Source organism: Lynx canadensis, chromosome C2, assembly GCF_007474595.2.
Source record: "Lynx canadensis isolate LIC74 chromosome C2, mLynCan4.pri.v2, whole genome shotgun sequence".
Classification (NCBI taxonomy): Eukaryota; Metazoa; Chordata; class Mammalia; order Carnivora; family Felidae; genus Lynx; species Lynx canadensis.
This window is the reverse complement of record NC_044311.2, coordinates 100,292,992-100,312,446: the sequence shown is the minus strand read 5'-3', so window position 1 is coordinate 100,312,446 and position 19,455 is coordinate 100,292,992. Positions and strand designations below refer to the sequence as shown.

At 36.1% G+C, this 19,455-nt stretch overlaps 1 protein-coding gene across 1 annotated transcript in view; it reads right to left on the bottom strand.

Moving 5' to 3' along the window:
• Positions 1–19,455, bottom strand: part of SLC9C1 (solute carrier family 9 member C1) — an 87,302-nt gene that overhangs the window by 19,145 nt on the left and 48,702 nt on the right. Inside the window, exons 15-20 of the mRNA XM_030330087.1 lie at positions 16,312–16,507; positions 14,658–14,843; positions 12,642–12,791; positions 10,840–10,891; positions 9,441–9,589; positions 501–626 (exon numbers count right to left, since the gene is read on the bottom strand). Of these exons, the coding sequence (XP_030185947.1) occupies positions 501–626; positions 9,441–9,589; positions 10,840–10,891; positions 12,642–12,791; positions 14,658–14,843; positions 16,312–16,507 (859 nt within the window). The remainder of the gene's footprint in view (positions 1–500; positions 627–9,440; positions 9,590–10,839; positions 10,892–12,641; positions 12,792–14,657; positions 14,844–16,311; positions 16,508–19,455) is intronic.

Below are 19,455 nucleotides of genomic sequence, written 5' to 3'. Positions count from 1 at the left end.
GTACTTAATGCTATAATGAAAGTATATAATGGATACAACGCTGACACCTTTGGTCCTCCAAACTCAGAAAGGATCACAGGTTGATCTTCTATTGGTGGGATATTTGCCTCCAAAGCTTACTTTTCTGAGTATTTTGTAAGGATGTTTCCAGAGAAGCAAGATTTGGAAAAAAAAAAAAAAGTAAAAACAAAGGGCATTTCAAGCAAAGTAGCACCCCCAGAAGAATGGAATTAGAAAACAGTGTTAAAGGGCTTGGGGCACCATGCAAGGTTCAGTATGAGGTATATGATGAATAGGCAACAGAAGATTAAAATGGAAAGGGAGGCAAGAGACAGACTGTGGATAGACTTTGCATGTCATTTAAAGGGATTTGGGGATTTTATCCTACAGGCGATCAATGACATTTAAAGACTTTTAAGCTGGAGAGTATCATAGTCTCTTTTTAGAAAATCATTTGTTGGTACATTAAAAATGGTATTACCAGGAAATAAAAATATTACCTGAATGAAGCTTATATGATCTTTTTCTTTATCTAGCCATGGAATATTGTAGAGTGCTTCTTCAACAGTAAGTGGTTTGATAACAGGTTGAAAATCAAGTATCTCTCTTTTTTTTGCCATTATTAACTAAAACCATAAAATTTAAGAAAAAGGATGAATAAAATTGTGTTCACAGAATGTTTAAAAAATATGACTTTGTACTATTTCCTTTTCTTGCTCTTCTGAGATTTTGTTCTTCTATGGAACCCTTCAACCTCTCCCCACTGATATCCTTTTTCTGGTATCATTATTCTGAAATCATAGATTAAACACTTAAAACTAAACCTTTTTACTGAACTATAGCAGATAAACAAAAAACACACAAATTATAGAGTCTAATGGAGTTTAAATGGGACTTAAACCCTCTCCTTTCTCCTTTCTCCCTTTTTTGTTCAGTCCCTGCGGCTGTTTCCACTTTTCCACTTTCTCTCCAGCTGCTTTTGGGGAGGAGTGCTTTTCCCGTACCCGCCCCCCCCAACCCCAGTCTCTGTCCTCTCTCTGCAAGCAAAAACAGCTCCCTGCCCTCCGTGGTTTCTCTCTCCCCCAGTTCACCTCTCTGCACTGTGTACCTGCTGAATTCTGTGGTTCAGGTTGTGCACATTGTTGTGTTAATCCTCAAATCAGTTTTCTAGGTGTGCAGGATGGTTTAGTGTTGACCTCAAAAGTGCACAAATTATAAATGTCCACAGAAAGAACATTTACAATATGAAAAGATCTGGGTAACCAGCACCCAGATTAAGAAATAAAACATTTACTGCACTCTAAAATCCTCTCTTATATTCTCTTCCAGTCATTTCTTGTATCCAAAGACAACCACTCTTCTATCACCAGAGTTTACCTTTGTTTGGTTTTGAGCTTTATCTGCATGAAATCAATGAGTATGTACTTGTTTGTGTCTGGTTTGTCTACTATTGATCTACTATTCATCAACATTTGGGGTGCTCCAATTCTGGGCTTTTGTAATGCTGCTGTATTTGCTTGCTGTACATATGTGCACAGTTCTGTGACTATATGGTTCTGTAATCCAATTGGTGTGTCATATATATATGTTCAAATTTAGAAGCTTCTGCCTACCAATTTTCCAAAGTGATTCATTACTTTACACTCTCACTCTGATGTTCCAGTTGTTCCACATGATGGCCTACAGTTGGTATTGCCAGTTAAAAACCATCAGGTATTCTGGACATAAGCCCTTTGTTGGATATATTTGTTTTGAAAATATCCCCTACCTTTTTGTGGCTTGTCTTTTAATTCTCTTGTTTTCTTAATAAAGAGAAGTTCTCAATTTTTATGTTATTGAAATCCAATTTTCTATCCTGTTTAAGAAATCTTTGCCTATACCAATATCATACAAATTATCTTATATTATCTTCTAGAAGTTTATTGTTTTACCTCTTACAGTTATGTACAATCCATCTAAAATTGATTTTTTCGTGTGTGGTGTGAGATAAGAGTTCAGGTTCATGAATGAAATAGGTTGAAGAACAGAAAAACACAAGAACTACTGAGCCAAAGTTAAAACTAAAGTGGAGAGATACGTTAATAGATTGTCAATATTACTAAGATGTCAGTTGTCTCTAAATTGACATACAGGCTTCTTGGAATCCCAATGGAAAGTTCATTAGATTATTTAATGGAAATTGACAAGTTGATTCTAATGTTTATTTGAAAATACAAAATGCCAAAACTAGTCAAAATAATCTTGAAGAAAAGAGCAAAAGCTGGAAAATACATAAAATCAGATATGAAGATTTATTATTAAGTTCCAGTATAAGATGGTGTGATATACATTGAGAAAGATTCAATGGCAGATAAATAAAACGATGAAACAAGAATCCAGAAACTCATCAACACATACACAGTCATTTAATTCATGAAATACTCCACTGAAGTTTAATAGGGTATGATAATCATTTCTATAAATGAGGTTGAGTCAATTGATTACCCATATAGGAACAAAATGTTAATTATTTTTTTTAAGAGAAAGAGAGGAGTGTGAGTGGGGGAGGGCTAGAGAGAGAGGGAGACACAGAATCAGAAGCAGGCTCCAGGCTCTGAGCTGTCAGCACAGAGCCTGACATGGGGCTTGAACTCACGCACTGTGAGATCATGACCTGAGCTGAAGTTGGATGCTCAACCAACTGAGCCACCCAGGCACCCTGGAAAAAAATGTTAATTTTAACCTAGCATTGTTATGTAAGGCATTCTAGAGACCCTTAACAGTAGAGAACAAACTGAGGGTTGATGGAGGGATGTGGGTGGGGTGATGGGCTAAATGGGTGATAGGTATTAAGGAGGGCACTTGTGTTGAGCACTGGGTGTTATATGTAAGTGATGAATCACTAAATTCTACTCCTGAAACCAATGTTACATGATAGGTTAACGAACTGAATTTAAATAAAAATTTGAGGGGTGTCTGGGTGGCTCAGTGGGTTAAGCATCCAACTTCGGCTTAGGTCATGATCTTACAGTTCGTGGGTTCAAGTCCTGCATCAGGCTCTGTGCTGACAGCTCAGAGGCTGGAGCCTGCTTCAGATTCTGTTTCCATCTCTTTGCTCCTCCCCCACTCATGCTCTCGCTCGCGTGCTCTTTCTCTCTCTCTCAAAAATAAATACATGTTAAAAAATTTTTTAAAAAAAAAATTTGAAAGAGAGAGAGAGAAAACCCTTAATGTTAAAATCCCCTAATTAATAAACTGGTATGATTTTTTGCGCAATCAATCAATAACATTGGTTTGGGTTATTATTTCTATTTTCTACAGAGTAAACTTTTCCCATAATCAGGTATATTGGTCTTAGTGTTTTTTTTTTTTTTTCTTGTTTATTTATTTATTTTGAGAGAGAGAGGGAGAGAGAGAGAGCCTGATGCGGGTCTTGGACTAAGGATGATGAGATCATTCCCTGAGCCGAAATCAAGAGTCTGACACTTAACTGACTGAGCTACCCAGGTGACCCCAGTCTTAGTTGTTTTTTTTAGAGAGATAAAGGGTGTGAGTGAGAAGCAGAGAGAGGTGGGGAGAGAATCCCATGAGGGGCAGAGAGAGATAGAGAGACAGAGAGAGAGGGATAGTGAGAGAGAGAGAGAGAGAGAGAAAGAGAGAGAGAGAGAGAGAGAGAGAGAGAGAGACAGGGCTCACTCAAAGCGGGGCTCATGCTCACCAGAAGTGGAGTTTGAGCTCACCCAATTCGGAGCTTGAACTCACAAACTCACAAACCTGTAATGAAATCATTACCTGAGCTAAAGTCAAATGCTTAACTGACGGAGACACCCAGGTGCCTCATCATTCTGCTCTATTTAAATCCATTTTCTCATAACCTCATTAGCATTGAACACTGACTCCCCCCCCCACCCCATTATTGCTGATTTAATGGGCAAAATGTGGTATGTATTAATAATTCAGTTTCTATTTCCTTAGTTACTAGAGATGTCAAATATCTTTTCAAACATTCATTAACAACTTTTCTTTTTGCCTGTGAAATGCCTGTTTCATATTCTTCTCTCACTTTCTATAGGATTCTTTGTCATTGATTTGTGGGAACTTTTTAGGCATTATTGCTATCACTACTTTGTGTGTAATTAAAAAAATTTTTTTTAATGTTTATTTATTTTTGAGAGAGACAGAGACAGAGTGCCAGCTGGGGAGGGGCAGAGACAGAGGGAGACACAGAATCCGAAGCAGGCTGTAGGCTCTGAGCCATCAGCACAGAGCCCGGTGTGGGGCTTGAACCCACAGACTGCAAGATCATGACCTGAGCTGAAGTCAGTTGCTTAACCAACTGAGCCACCCAGGCACCCCTGTCTTGAGTATTTTTAAGTGTACAGTTCTATTTTAAGTGTACATTCATACTGTGGAATCATAGCACTATTCATTTTCAGAACTCTTTTCATCTAGCAAAACTGAAGTTCTATGCCCATCAAACAATAATTCCTTATTCTTCTCTCTCCTCAGCTCCTGGAAATCACCATTCTACTTTCTTTCTTTCTTTCTTTTTTTTTTTTAACTTTTTATTTATTCATTCATTTAAGTAATCTCTACACCCAATGTGGGCTTGAACTCATGACCCCAAGATCAAGAATCACATGCTTTTCTGACTGAGCCAGCCCAGTGCCACCACCATTCTACTTTCTGTCTGTTAAGATTTTGACTCTATACAGAAGTGGAATCATATTGTATTTGTGTTTTTGTGACTATCTTATATCATTTAGACTGTCCTTGAGGTTCATCCATGTTGTGGCACATGTCAGAATTTTCTTCTTTTTTTTTTCTTTTTAAATTTTTTTTAACGTTTATTTATTTTTGAGACAGAGAGAGACAGAGCATGAACGGGGGAGGAGCAGAGAGAAAGGGAGACACAGAATCAGAAGCAGGCTCCAGGCTCTGAGCCATCAGCCGAGCCCGACGCGGGGCTCGAACTCACAGACCGCAAGATCGTGACCTGAGCTGAAGTCGGACGCTTAACGGACTGAGCCACCCAGGCGCCCCAGAATTTTCTTCTTTTTTAAAAAATTTTTTTTTTTCAATGTTTATTTATTTTTGGGACAGAGAGAGACAGAGCACGAACGGGGGAGGGGCAGAGAGAGGGAGACACAGAATCGGAAACAGGCTCCAGGCTCTGAGCTATCAGCCCAGAGCCTGACGCGGGGCTCGAACTCACAGACCGCGAGATAGTGACCTGGCTGAAGTCGGACGCTTAACCGACTGCGCCACCCAGGCGCCCCAGAATTTTCTTCTTTTTTAAAAGGCTGAATAGTATTCCATTCTGAGTATATACCACATTTTGCTTACCCATTCATCCATCAGTGGACACTTCGATTGCTTCTTTTTCTTAGCTAGTGTAAACAATGCTGCTGGAGTGCTATCAACAATAGCCAAATTATGGAGAGAGCCCAAATGTCCATCAATTGATGAATTGGTTGAGAAGATGTGGTATATACATATACAATGGAATACTACTTGGTATGAAAAAGAATGAAATCTTGCCATTTGCAACAACGTGGATGGAACTAGAGGGTATTATGCTAAGTGAAATAAATCAGAGAGATATATGATTTAACTCATATGTGGAATTTGAGAAACTTAACAGATGAACATAGGGCAAGGGAAGGAAAAATAAGATAAAAACAAAGAGGGAGACAAGCCATAAGAGACTCTTAAATACAGAGAACAAACTGAGGGTTGATGGGGAGGATGTGGGTAGGGGGTGGGTTAAGTGGGTGACAGGCATTAAGGAGCACTTTTTGGGATGAGCACTGGGTGTCTTATGTAAGAGATGAATCATTGGGTTCTACTCTTGAAGCCAAGACTACACTGTATGTTAACTAACTTGAGAATAAAAACAAAAACAAAAACAAAGGAATGCCCCTGGGATCTCTTTGAGATCCTACTCTCAGTTTTTTAAAGTATATTCTCAGAAGTGGAATTGCTAAAACTTAGGGAAATTCTTCTTAAGTGCCATACTGTTTTTCACAGTGGCTGTACCATTTTACATCCCCACCAATGATGTACAGGGTTTTTGGTTTTGGTTTCTTTGATGATACTCATCTTAATTGGTATGAAGATTTCATTGTAGTTTTGATTTGCATTTCCTTAATAATTAAGGAAATGTTGAGCATCTTTTCGTGTGTTTATTGGTTATTTGTGTATCTTTTTTGAAAAAAATATCTATCCAAGTCCTTTGCCTATTTTTGAATTGAGCTGCTTGGTTTTTGTTGTTGACTTTCAAGAGTTCTCTATATATTCTGTATATTAATTCCTTATCCAATACATGATTTGCAAATATTTTCTCCTATTCTGTTTGTTGCATTTTTATTTTGGGGATAGTGCCTTTTGATGCACATGAAGGTCATAATGTACCTTTTTTTTTTAATTTTCTAATTTTGATGAAGTCCACGTTTTCTATTTTTTTCTTTTGTTGCCCGTGCCTTTGATGTTATTTTAATAACTTATTGTCAAATACAGTATCATGAAATTTTGCCCTCTATTTTCTTCTAAGAGTTTTACAGTGTTAGGTCTTACATTAGGTCATGGATTCATTTTGAGTTAATTTTTGTAAATGGTGTCAGGTAGCGGTGCAACTTCATTCTTTTGCATGAGGATATCAAGGTTTCCCAGGAACGTCATATAGTTGGATCATGTTTTTTGTCTATTTTGCCAATCTTTGTGTTTTGTTTGGAGAGTCAAATCCATTTATATTTAAAGTACTTATAAGGGAACAGTTACTTCCATTATTTTACTATTTTTCCTACATACAGCTTTTTGTCCTTTATTTCCTACATACTGGCTTCTTTTGCACGTAGGGTTTTTTTGTTTTGTTTTGTTTTGTTTGTTTGTTTTTGTTTTTTTTTGTTTTTTTTTTTTTTTTTTGGAGTGAAACAATTAAATTCCTTTCTCATTTATTTTTTGGGTATATTCTTTGTTATTTACCTTTTAATTTCCATGATGATTACATTTAACACCCTAGAGTGTAGTACTCTAATTTAAATGTATATCAGCTTAACTTTCATGACATATAAAACTCTGCCCCTTCAATAGTTCCATCCACACTCCTTTCTGTTGTTACAAATTTATATCTTTATACGTTGTGTGTCCAAAATATATATGTTTTTAAATGCGTAGTCTCTTATATGATGTAGGAAACAACATATAGACTTACAAGCCAACATTATCATAATGTTAGCTTTTAGACTAATAATTGTTTCAAATGTTCTAGTCTCTTAATCATGTAGAAAACAAAAAAAAAAGTGGAGTTGCAAAAAAATTATTACAATAATATTATCTTTTATCATTGCCCATGTAGTTATCTTTACTAAGATCTTTATTTCTTCATATGGGTTCCAGTTATTGTCTTCTGCTCTTTCAATTTGTAGGGCTCCTTTTAACATTTCTTTCAGGGAAGATCTAGTCATAATAAACTCCCTCCACTTTTGTTCACCTGGGAATGTCTTAATTTCTCCCTCACTTCTGCAGGACAGTTTTGCTGGATATAGGATTTTTGGTTGATAGTGTTTTTTTTCTTTTAGCACTTTGAATATATCAGCCTGCTTCTTTCTGATCTCTGAAGTTTCTGATGAGAAATCTGATAATAATTGTATTGAGGATTGCTCATGTGTGATGAGTTGCTTCTCTGTGGCTGATTTAAAAATTTTCACTTTGTCTTTTGACAGCTTGATTACAATGTGTCTTGGTGTGGGTTTTTTTGAGTTCATCCAACTTGGAATGTATTGACCTTCTTGAATGTTAATATTTATGTCTTTCATCTAATTTGGGAAGTTTTCAGCCATTATTTCTTCAAATATTCCCTCTGTCCCTATCTCTCTCTCTCCTTGTGAGATTCCCACAGTGCATATGTTGGATCGCACAAGTCCCTTAGATTTTGTTCACTTTTCTTCAGTCTTTTTCTTTCTGTTCCTCAAATATGATAATTCCCATTGTTTTGTCTTCAATGTGACTGATTTTTTTTCTACATGTTCAAATATGCCTTTCAGTTCTTGCCACATAAGTGTTATATATTTAATGTTAGGTTCACACTTAAGGATTTAGTTTTTAATTAATACTGTGAATAGAATATTTTTCTATATTTTCTTTAGTTGGGGAAGAATTTTGAATGTTGATAGTATTTCTGAATATTCTATAATTTATCTTATTAAGCCTATATTATTAGGCTTAATATATCTTATTAAGCCTATTAATTCTCTAGGATTTTAAATTAAACCATCAAGATATAATAACTGTCTTTTCCTTTTCCCCAAAATTTTATCTCTCAATTTCCTTTTTTTTTTCTTGACCTGGCTAAGACTTCTTTTTCCTGACTTTAAATGGTATACTTATAAGTGTTTTGACATCTAATACTATGTTCGTTTTAAATTTTTAATAGAAACTCTTTATTGGATTAAAGATGCTATTTATTAGTCTTGTAAGAATTTTTTTTTTTTCAACGTTTATTTATTTTTGGGACAGAGAGAGACAGAGCATGAACGGGGGAGGGGCAGAGAGAGAGGGAGACACAGAATCGGAAGCAGGCTCCAGGCTCTGAGCCATCAGCCCAGAGCCCAACGCGGGGCTCGAACTCACGGACCGCGAGATCGTGACCTGGCTGAAGTCGGACGCTTAACCGACTGCGCCACCCAGGCGCCCCTGTAAGAATTTTTAAAAATATTTTGAACAATGAATTTTATCAAATGTTTTTTCTTCTTTTTAAATCTTTGAATAAGTTCTATAGCTATTTTATGAGCTAAAACCTTCTTAGTCATAGTATATTACTTACTAATATATATTTAATATATAATATATATTACTTACTAATAATATATACTTACTAAACTTTTAATATGTTACAAGATTCAATTAGCTACTATTATGTTTAAAAGTTTTGTATATGTATTCACAAGCATAATAGCTTTTGGATTTTTTTTATACGGTTCCCAATTGGGGAATAAATTTTCTACTTATGGAATTAGTGGGACCCTCTATATTTTTATATGTCATGGTACTAATAAATAACTTAGAGAAAGGAAATGTAGTTATTTTTCACCCTATAGTTGGGTGTTCTTATAAATCATGGAATTCTATGGGAAAAGCTGTTTCGGTGGCACAGATAATTCCCAGGAAAATATTGATACCCACTCTAGCCTAGTGAGGAGTAGTTTTATCATACCCTTGATTTGGGAGCAAAGCATAGAAAGAGATGGTCCCTCACTTTGGCAAGAAATGGAAAGAAAAGCTGACCACTGGAATTCAAGAAGGAAATGCTTTATGGTATGTGCTTTTCTTTAGACAATTATTTTAATGTGGATATTCATATACCAGAGATGGTCTGTAATGGAAAATCAAAAGTAGATTTGAAGATCATGGATGACTATATATCAAGAAAGTATATTTGTTTTTAAAATATGCTACCTTACCTTATTAATTTCAGAACCTTCGATTTTATGAATAATCCCTTTTGACCTAAAAACCTTAACAATTTCTCTAGCCAAATTGAGCATGACATTAATCTCCTCCTTTGTTTTCATAGTAATAGCAATTTCTGGGTGATCATACTCTAAGTAGCCTGAAAAATAACACAATATTTTCAGAAAAAATAAGAACATTATTTAAATATTTCATGTGGACAATAAGCTCAATATTTTTGCTCTAAATCCATGGAGTACAACCCTCAACACAGAGAAATATATATCTCCCTGATGAGTCCTCTGCAATCAATCATAATTCACCAGCAGCAGCATAGTTCTGTTTACCATTTTCTTGTCGGCTTGTACTTACACCTATGCCCACGAGGAAGGACAGACAGCCCCAGTCGTAGGATTAGCAATTACACTGATCCACTTGCATGGAACACTGAGAGGCTCTTCTGGTTTCTAGGTCTGGGATTTATGTCCCGCTTTTCCATTCTGTTTGAATTAGGATTTTTGACTACAAACTGTGCACTTAGATATGGCTTCTGATTAAGTCCTCTCATTCATCCTGGCTCATTGCCCACCCAGCATGCCTGTGCGTCTAGATGACTCATCCATCTATGCTCTTCTGCCTGTCTTATCTGGATTCCTAAATGCCCACAGAGTTTCATTCACTTAGATTCTACATTTGGGCTTTTCCTTGGTGATGACTTCTTGTCTGGCTTGATGACTATCTGCCGTGCAAGATCTCTCAAGTCCAGTTCCATTCTCATGCTTGCTGTACCCTTTTACTGCCCACCATCTGGTATCAACCCCCCTCCTTCTCCTCACACATGAACACAATACTATAGGAGTGTGTCTGTCCCACTTCCAGTATTAATCCTCTACTAGTAGCATGATGTGGCATGACTCAGGGAATAAGCTGGTGCCATGTTTAGGCATAGAGCCTTCCAGGAGACATATCAGAGATCTGTGAAGCTCGGTTGTGATTTCAACTTATAAAACTAAATCTTCACATGACAACTCTATGGCAAGTGGAGAGAAAAAGTAACTTTTTCCCCTGTATTGCTCAGGGAGGTATATGTACTTTTGGTTTGTAAGAAAATAGAATTTATAAGGTGATAATAGTGTGTATAAACATGCAGTGCTAATGTGTTTCCTTTAAAGAGGAATTAAAAGGTCTTCATTGGGGTATAAGGCAGAAAGAACAAGCGTGGAGAGGTAATATTACACTAAACCCATGCAGCCAAAGATATGATCATGTTGATTGTTGAAGTTACTCACTTTATTATTAGTAATAAATATGTTGCCTTAACAATCGGTTTAGTTGTCAAAACAACTGCCTTTCAGAAGTAATGATAATAAGAGATGGTTGTGCTTAATCTTTAGAACGAGGGTTACCTACCTAGCTCTTTCAGAGCATGTCCTGTATTCTTCATTATCCTCCTTAATAATATCTACGAAATAAAAGAAGCATTATCCCCATTGGAAAACAAGCTGTTATAAAATGTCTTTACATTTGCAGCTGATGGATTTTTAACCTAATAACTTGAAAGAAAAATATGATGGGGAGCTTTTTAGGGATTAGAACTGAGTTTTGTGCAATAACCTTAATTTGCTCCAGGAAGAGTGGTAGAGAGAGTAAAAAGTGGCATAACAGGTTGATTTTGAGAAGCCTGAAGGCAAGTCATATTTTTTTTCTCTAAAAGTAACTTGCTTTAGGTTACTATTGATTCTGAAACACACACACATGGTAGATATTTTCCTCTTCAATGTTATTAAAGCCTCTAAGTTGGGGATACAGGGGAAGCTTTCAATCTTAAGTGAGGTAAAATGTTTGGCCAAGCTGTGTGAGAGCAGTAGGGACTAAAACCAGACAACATCTTAGAGATTCAGGTCCTTTTATATTTCCTACTGTGTATTCTCAAATTCCAGGGCTAAATATCCTTTTCCAGGTTAGAAAAGGTAACAAAATTCAGGAAAACAGTTTGATTTATTTATTTTTTTATGCTTATTTATTTTGAGAGAGACAGAGACAGCATGAGCAGGGGAGGGTCAGAGAGAGAGGGAGAGAGAGAATCCCAAGCAAGCTCCTCATTGTCAGCTCAGAGCCTGATGTGGGTCTTGAAGCCATGAACCGTGAGATCATGACCTGAGTAGAAACCAAGAGTCGGATGTTCAACCGACTGAACCACCCAGGCACCGCCAAGAAAACAGTTTTAAAGTTCCAGGTGATAAAGAAAGGAAAGATACTTTTGTGTTCTACTACATATCATCAGTTCAATTTTCCTGACTATCAAGATTTGGGTACATTACACAGAATTTAGATGTTCTAAATTGCCTTGAAAGGTAAATGTTTCACATAGCTGACAAACTTGTGAGAATGTAGTGTTAGTCTGCCTCAGTCAAAACAGTAAAAAACAAAATCTAGGGGGTGTCTGGCTGGCTCAGTCAGTAGAGCATGCAACTGTTGGAACCACACATTGGGTGTAGAGCTCACTAAAAAAAAAAAAAAAAAAAAAAAAAAAAAAAAAAAAAGAAAGAAAAAAGAAAAGGAAAAAGAAAAGAAAGAAAAAAGAAAACTAAAATCTAGAACTTAGGCCCTAGAATTCTCTTTGCTGTTTACTACCTATGTGACTTTGAGCATAATCATTCAACCTCTCTTGGCTCCCCCCCCCCCTTAACTGTGTAATGAAAGAATTAGACAAGGTTTCCTTCTAGATGAGTTATTATTACTCTTCCCAGTTTCCAGATCCCCAACCTTTGCTTCTATTACTATTTACCGTGGGGAAATGAGGCATATAGACAGGAGGGGAGCCTTTGGGAACTATGAGGAAGTTCTGGTTGATCAACACTGCCATCACGTCTCATCCTCTAGTGTTTCCTGTTGAGCACAGCTATAGCTGAAAGATCCTGCAACTTGGATCAGGAGGGAACTACCCACTGCACACAGGCTTCACAAGAGCTTCCACAAGAATGAAAAGGTGGGTTGCAAAAGTCTCATGACTTGCTACTGTGGCACAGACATTTCAGTAAGGAGGCATTTGAGTAATACAGGTGTAGACTAGTTTAAGTTTTTACAGAAATCACTCAGGGAATCAGGAGTCAGGGACCACACCTACACATAGAGACAGAGAACATAATGGGTGGGGCAACAGAGGGACTGGAGGAATAAACCCTCTCCTTAGTATTTAAAGTTTTTCTCACCTGTTTAACTTGCTTAGAACTTGAAATTTGATCAATTATAGTCATTATGTCTGCTTCACCTTGGATATAACCTTTTAGTATAGCATATTTAAAGGATAGCTGATGACTCATCTTTTTATCTATTATTTGCAGCAACTTGGGGGTTATGAGCTGAAAAAAGCAGAACTACTATTTAGTATAAATTGTATACATTTAGTTAATTATATGTCTATTAGTTTACCTAAAGTAGATAATGCTAAGAAATAACATTCTTTCAACGGTAACTATAGTAACCTGTCGAGGTTCTTAGTTATTTTATTCATGATAACTTTATAACTTCATGACTACAGCTATTTCCTAGTAACTAATAACATTGGGCACCTATGTGAAGTGATGACTTTCCTCTTTACTTATGTCCCTTATAGAGAACTGGATGTTATTTTCAACTGGCTTAACTTCTTGGAAAACAAAGCAATTAATCTTTTGGGCTTAAGTCAAAAAATGTCTATAAAGTATTGCTATTTTACCTGCAAAATCTCCTACTAATCTTCTTGCTAGAAGGTTTATTTGGGGGTTAGAACCCACCACAATTATGCTTCTTGTGTGACCCCACCATTAACTTCTCATTGTTTCTTTGCTGAAGTTTACATTTCCAGATTATCTCTTACCACTGAGCAATCCCCTCACTTCAGTAGAGTTGGCTATTTCTGGTGCCCTGTCTATGCTCCATAACCTCCATAGTCTGCCTTCCAACCACCTGCCATTAATCCTAGAAGAGCTAGTTTATGTTCATCTTTCAAGATTCAGTTCAAGTATCACAAGTATCACCTAATAAAGGAAGTCTTTTTTTTTTTTAAATCTCATTAGCGTTGTGTACAGACTCTGTTTTTCACTTGTATATTCTACAATATAACATTGGAACATCTAGATGACATATCATTTCCCTTCTACAATGAGTTCTCTGGGGGTAGAGAGTACAGATAATTTGTCTTCATGTTGCAAGGACTATCATCTGACATAAGATAAGAGTTCAGAGTTTCCTGAATATATATACAAACTTTTCTTAAGTTGTTTACCAGTTTTTTTCATTTAAAATATTTGGTAGACTCTGCGTATCTTCCCATCAGAAAGACTTAAGTAGTCACTGAATACACTTTACTTGCCTTCCTTAGGTCAAATTGCACACTAGCATTACTTACGGTCTCATTTAGTAGTAAAACTGGAAAAGCTACGAGTTGCATACTTTTAGACCTAGTTATTTCTCTTGGTAGCATAATTATTTTTTAAGCATTATGTAAGAAAACTTTAAATGTAAAGATTCTAACCTATTAGTTTTATTTCTAGATGACCTATGTTTTACTTAGCCTTGTATCTCTCACAGTGCTTGTATGTGTATGTACCTTATTTGTGGATGAAGAGAGAGAGAGGTGGTGAGAGAGAGGGAGAGTATATCTGTATCCATATACACACTTCATATGCTTTGTGATGAGTGAGTTTCATGTCATTGAAATAACTGTATAGAAAAAATATCATACTTGTCATAGAAAGGTGTATTAGACAATCAAAGGTCATTTTGATGCTGTGATTTTATATTACTATGAATTTATATAACATGAAATGTGCATTTTTTGGTTTTGTGATGTGTATGAATTTATACTATTTGTTTTGTCACTGTGAATGGTTTGCATGGTTGTTTTGTTGATTTTATACCAGGTATCTATACCAGGTATCTATAAAAATATACATAATTTTGGGGTTAGTTTATATTTACATTAATACGGAATTTGTCATGTACTCTCTATTCAAGGAAAAGCTGTGATGAACATTTCTATACTTTCATATGCTAAGTAAACTACAAATATAATTTGGATACTCATAAAACACTGTTACAAAATTTAATTTGTGAAAGGGATATAACATTTGAAATATAAACATCATTCCAATAGAAAGTGGAAGCCATAAAACTAGTAAACTTTAGTCCATATTTCATGAAGCAGTCATTAGAATTTGAAAATGAATGATTTTATAGTTCTTTACCTTTAAAATACGTAGTATGCGAAAAAATCGAACAATTTTAAAAAAGATTAGAGTTTGAATAAATTCAAAAGTATAAGTAATGTAATTTGTCTCAATAAGAATTACATCTATGATGCCAACTAATGTAATTGTCAACTCAAATAGATTCCAGGTATGTGAAAAATATTCCTTCCTCATTGCAGCCATCTGTTGATTTAAAAAAAACAACAACACATTATCTTGTTTGTTTTTGCTTTTACTGCAACATTTTCTACAATAACTGAAATATCACTCATTAGATTTTTTTCTCTGATCTACCTTAAGACTACTTGTCTGAAATACTAGTAAATAATCATATTAACTTGAAATTAAAATGGTTGGAATATTGAAGCATCCATTCCAAGGGGGAAAATATTCAAAATTCCTTACTATTTTATGACAGTTCATTCTTTCATTCCCTCTTTGTTTCAGAAAACCTACTATAGCTAAAAGAATGGGAAGTATTAAAAATGACTGGATTCAAGCCTGGGAAATTGGATTTCCAGTGGAATTTTGAAGGGAGAGTAGGCTTACAGAAGATAAGTTTGTTAAGAATATGCTGTTTGAGATGTTTGCACAGTATTTTGTTGGGGAGATCCAGTCATCAGTTGTCTATATGATCTGAGGTTCTTGATGAAATCTGAGCAGGGAACTGAATTGGGAAGTCATTAGACTATAAATGGTAGTTGATGCCAGGGAAGTGAATGAGATAGGCATGGTGTGTGAAGCTCTTTATTCTTTACGTCCACATCTCCTATCTCATATTCCATATCCTTCATGCAAATCTAACACCTTTCCAATCACCATGCTGACCAACCCATCCCTAAGCTCCAGTCACTGGGAGTGATGTTTCTTGTGGGTGTCCTAGTGTTGCTTCTGACTTTTCCCTTATTTTTGTTCATCAAGCTATGTACTCACATACTCAACCTCCACTTTTCGATCCATATGACACAATACTATAATCAATTTGTGGGGGTTTATTTCCTCATTTTACAACTACCTTTATATTTGATTTAAAAATCAAATCATGAAATGTTTTTCAAGTTTACAGAGATATGTATCACTCTACCTATCTGTTTATCTATCTAGTATTAAAAAAATAAAATGAACACTACTACCCTGCTAAGTTTAAGAACACTGCCAACATCTTTGAAACTCCCTTCAACACACACCATTTTGAAATTTATTTTTGCAAATACAAAATCAGTTCTTAAAGTATGGATGTTGGCTATTGAGTTGCCTTAAAAATTTACTTACCTTTAACGTTTTATTTATTTTTGAGAGATAGAGCGCGAGCAGGGGAGGGGCAGAGAGAGAGGGAGACACAGAATCTGAAGCAAGCTCCAGGCTCTGAGCTGTCAGCACAGAGCCTGATGCGGGACTCACACCCATGGACGGTGAGATTGTGACCTGAGCTGAAGTCGGATGCTAAACCAACTGAACCACCCAGGCGCCCCAAAAATTTACCTTTAAAAATTAAAGTTTATTTGTTTGAGAAGTGAAAGAGAATTTCACATACTCCTTTAGAAAATTGTGTGTAGCTAATGCTGAAAAATGAAGTTAGGGAATCTCTCTGTGAGACATATAGCATGTTCATGCACATACACACACACATACACACACAATTTTGGATTACCTTAAGTAGGGCCTCCATGATATAAAACGTAAGAAAAAGGTAGTTAGAATATTTTAATTCATGCTCATAGATATCATTTAATTCAGGTATCCAAGAAATTGTAATCGGAAACATATTCATCATTATCACAAGATATCCAACATACTCAAATTCATTAGTAAATACGATTTTATGGCATGACTGAAGAAAGCAATGTCTGCAAAAAAAAAAAATAAGTTTTATCTGATAAAATAATTATACGGAATTATTTTCATTATATGCTCAGCTATGTTCTAATCATCTATAGCACAGAAGCCAGCTTAGTTCTGGGTAGGAACAGTCACTCCCTAACACTTTCTGGCATCCCACTTCAGATGCTGTCCTTTTAATTTCCTCCTCTGCTAAATGTCTTCAGGCTGATTTCCTTTCTTTTTCCCCCACCTTCGTCAACTTTCATTCACTTTTACTTTTAATAGAAATACTTTTGGTCACAGATGGGGAATAATGCAAACTGAAAGTATTTTAAAAAATCATAAAACAGGGGCACCTGGGTGGCTCAGTCAGTCAAGCTTCCGACTTCAGATCCGGTCATGATCTCATAGTTTGTGAATTCGAGTCCTGCATTGGGCTCTGTGCTGACAGCTCAGAGCCTGGACCCTGCTCCAGATTCTGTGTCTCCCTCTCTCAGTGCCCTCCCCTCCCCCCCCCCGCCCCTGTCTCTCTGTCAAAAATAAATAAACATTGGGGCGCCTGGGGGGCTCAGTCAGTGAAGCCCCCCACTTCGGCTCAGGTCATGATCTCATGGTGTGTGGGTTCCAGCCCTGCATAGGGCTCTGTGCTGACAGCTTGGAATCTGGAGCCTGCTTGGATTGTCTCCTCCTGTCTCTGCCCCTCCCCCACTCGTGCTCTGTCTCTTTCTCTTAAAAAGAAATAAACATTAAAAATAAACAGACAAATAAGTAAACAAACATTAAAAAAAATCATAAAACAAAGTCAATCCCTTCCACCTTCCGGAGATGACTATGATTAATAGTTTGAATACTGTTCTAAATGTAATCATTATCTATAAACACAAAAGAAATTATACGTTTTGTTCTGTAATTTTTTTTTCTTTTCTCTTAACAATGTGTCATGAGCATCTTTCTTTGTCAAGGCATAAAATCTGAGGGAAAAAAATCCCAGGAGGTGTGGTAGTGGAATAGTATACATCCACACTTCACCAAAAAATGTAAATTCATGCATATGTTTTGAAGAATAGTTTCTGTACCAAGTATGCCAGGGAGTGGAACTGTGGATACAAGGATTTACTTATGTATTTTTATTTTTTCATTTTTCAAGTAATATAATAATGCATTATATTGTTAAAACTCAAGTGACGTGATTAATCAGCTGCTGAATTCAGATTAGGTAAGTAGTGGGTCTCCCTACTCTCAGAGGTGGATCTGTATTACTCAGGACCTGAAACTTTTACAATTTGAGACCCTGAAGATGACATTAGGAATAAATTATGATCCTGTCTTCACATTCCCAGGGACCTCTAAAGCCTTTGGCAGTGACTGTGTGAGGGAGAAGCCATAGAGTGAAGCCTTGTTAAAAGGCGTACTATTTATATGATTTGAAGAGAAACCAGAGTATAAGCGAAGCCTTGTAAATTCTTCCCATCTCAGTTCTATCTCCAGAATGCTATTTTTACCTTTTTTAAACTTTCAGCTGTATTGAGGTATAATTAGATATAAAATTGTAGATATTTAAAGTGTACATCGTGGTGATTTAATGTATACATTGTGAAAAGAGTCCCCACACTAATGAATTAACATATCCATCATGTCCTATGATTACCTTCTGTGGGGGATGAGACCTTTCAGGTTCTACTCCTTTAACAAATTTCAACTATACTATTGAGGGTTTTCAGCTAGAGTCACCGTGTCTTATATCAGATTCTCAGACCCGATTCATCTTCTAGCTGAAAGTTTGTAACCTTTTACCATCCTTTCTTTATTTCTTCAACCCCTCAGCTGGTAACCAGGTAACCACTTTGCTATTCTCTATTTCTATGAGTTGATTTTTTCATTTTTTTCTTTTGTATACTCAACACATTAGTGATATCAGTTGTCTTTTTCGGGCTTATTTTCACTTATCATAATGCCCTTGACGTCCATCTGTAATTGTTGCAAAGGGAAGGATTTCCTTCTTTCTCATGGCAAATAATATTCTCATATACCTTATTTTCTTCAATCAATCATACACTGATGGACAATTAGGTTATTTTCATATCTTGGCTACTGTGATTAATGTTGCATTGAACAGATCTCTTTGATATCTTGTTTTTATTTCCCTTGGATATGAAAGGAGTTTTCACTGGATTGCTAGATCATATGGTAGTTCTATTTTGATTATTTTGAGGAATCTCCAAGCTGCTTTCCATAGTGGCTGCATCAGTTTACATACTTATCAACAGTGTACAAGGGTTCCTTTTTTTCCACATCTTTGCCAACAGGTACTATCTCTTGTCTTTTTGATGATAGGCATTCTAACAGGTGTGAGGTGATATTTCATTGCATTTTGATTTGCATTCCCCTGAGGAGTAGTGATATTAAGCACATTTTCAGGTACTTTTTTTTTACCATTTGTATGTCTTCTTTGGAAAAGTATCTATTTATTTCCTCTGAGCATTATTTAATAGGGTGTTGTTTTGCTTTTTTATTGTTGTTGTTATTGAATTGTATGAGTTCTTTACACCTATCAGTTACTAACCCCTTATCAGATATATGATTTGCAAATATTTTCTCCCACTCCATAGCTTTTAATTTTGTTTTTTTTCTGTGCAGAAGGTTTTTATTTTTTATTTATTTTAATTTTAAGATCACTTGTTTTATTTATTTTTTAATTAAAAAATATTTTTTAATGTTCATTTATTTTTGAAGGAGAGACAGAGTATGAGCAGGGGCAAGGGAGTAGATAGAGAGGGAGACACAGAATCCAAAGTGGATTCCAGGCTCTAAGCTGTCAGCACAGAGCCTGACATGGGGCTCAAATCCATGAGCCATGAGATCATGACCTAAGCCAAAGTTGGATGCTCAACTGACTGAGCTACCCAGGTGTCCCTATTTATTTATTTTTGAGAGAGAGAGAGAGAGAGAGAGCGAGCACGTGCACACACATGAG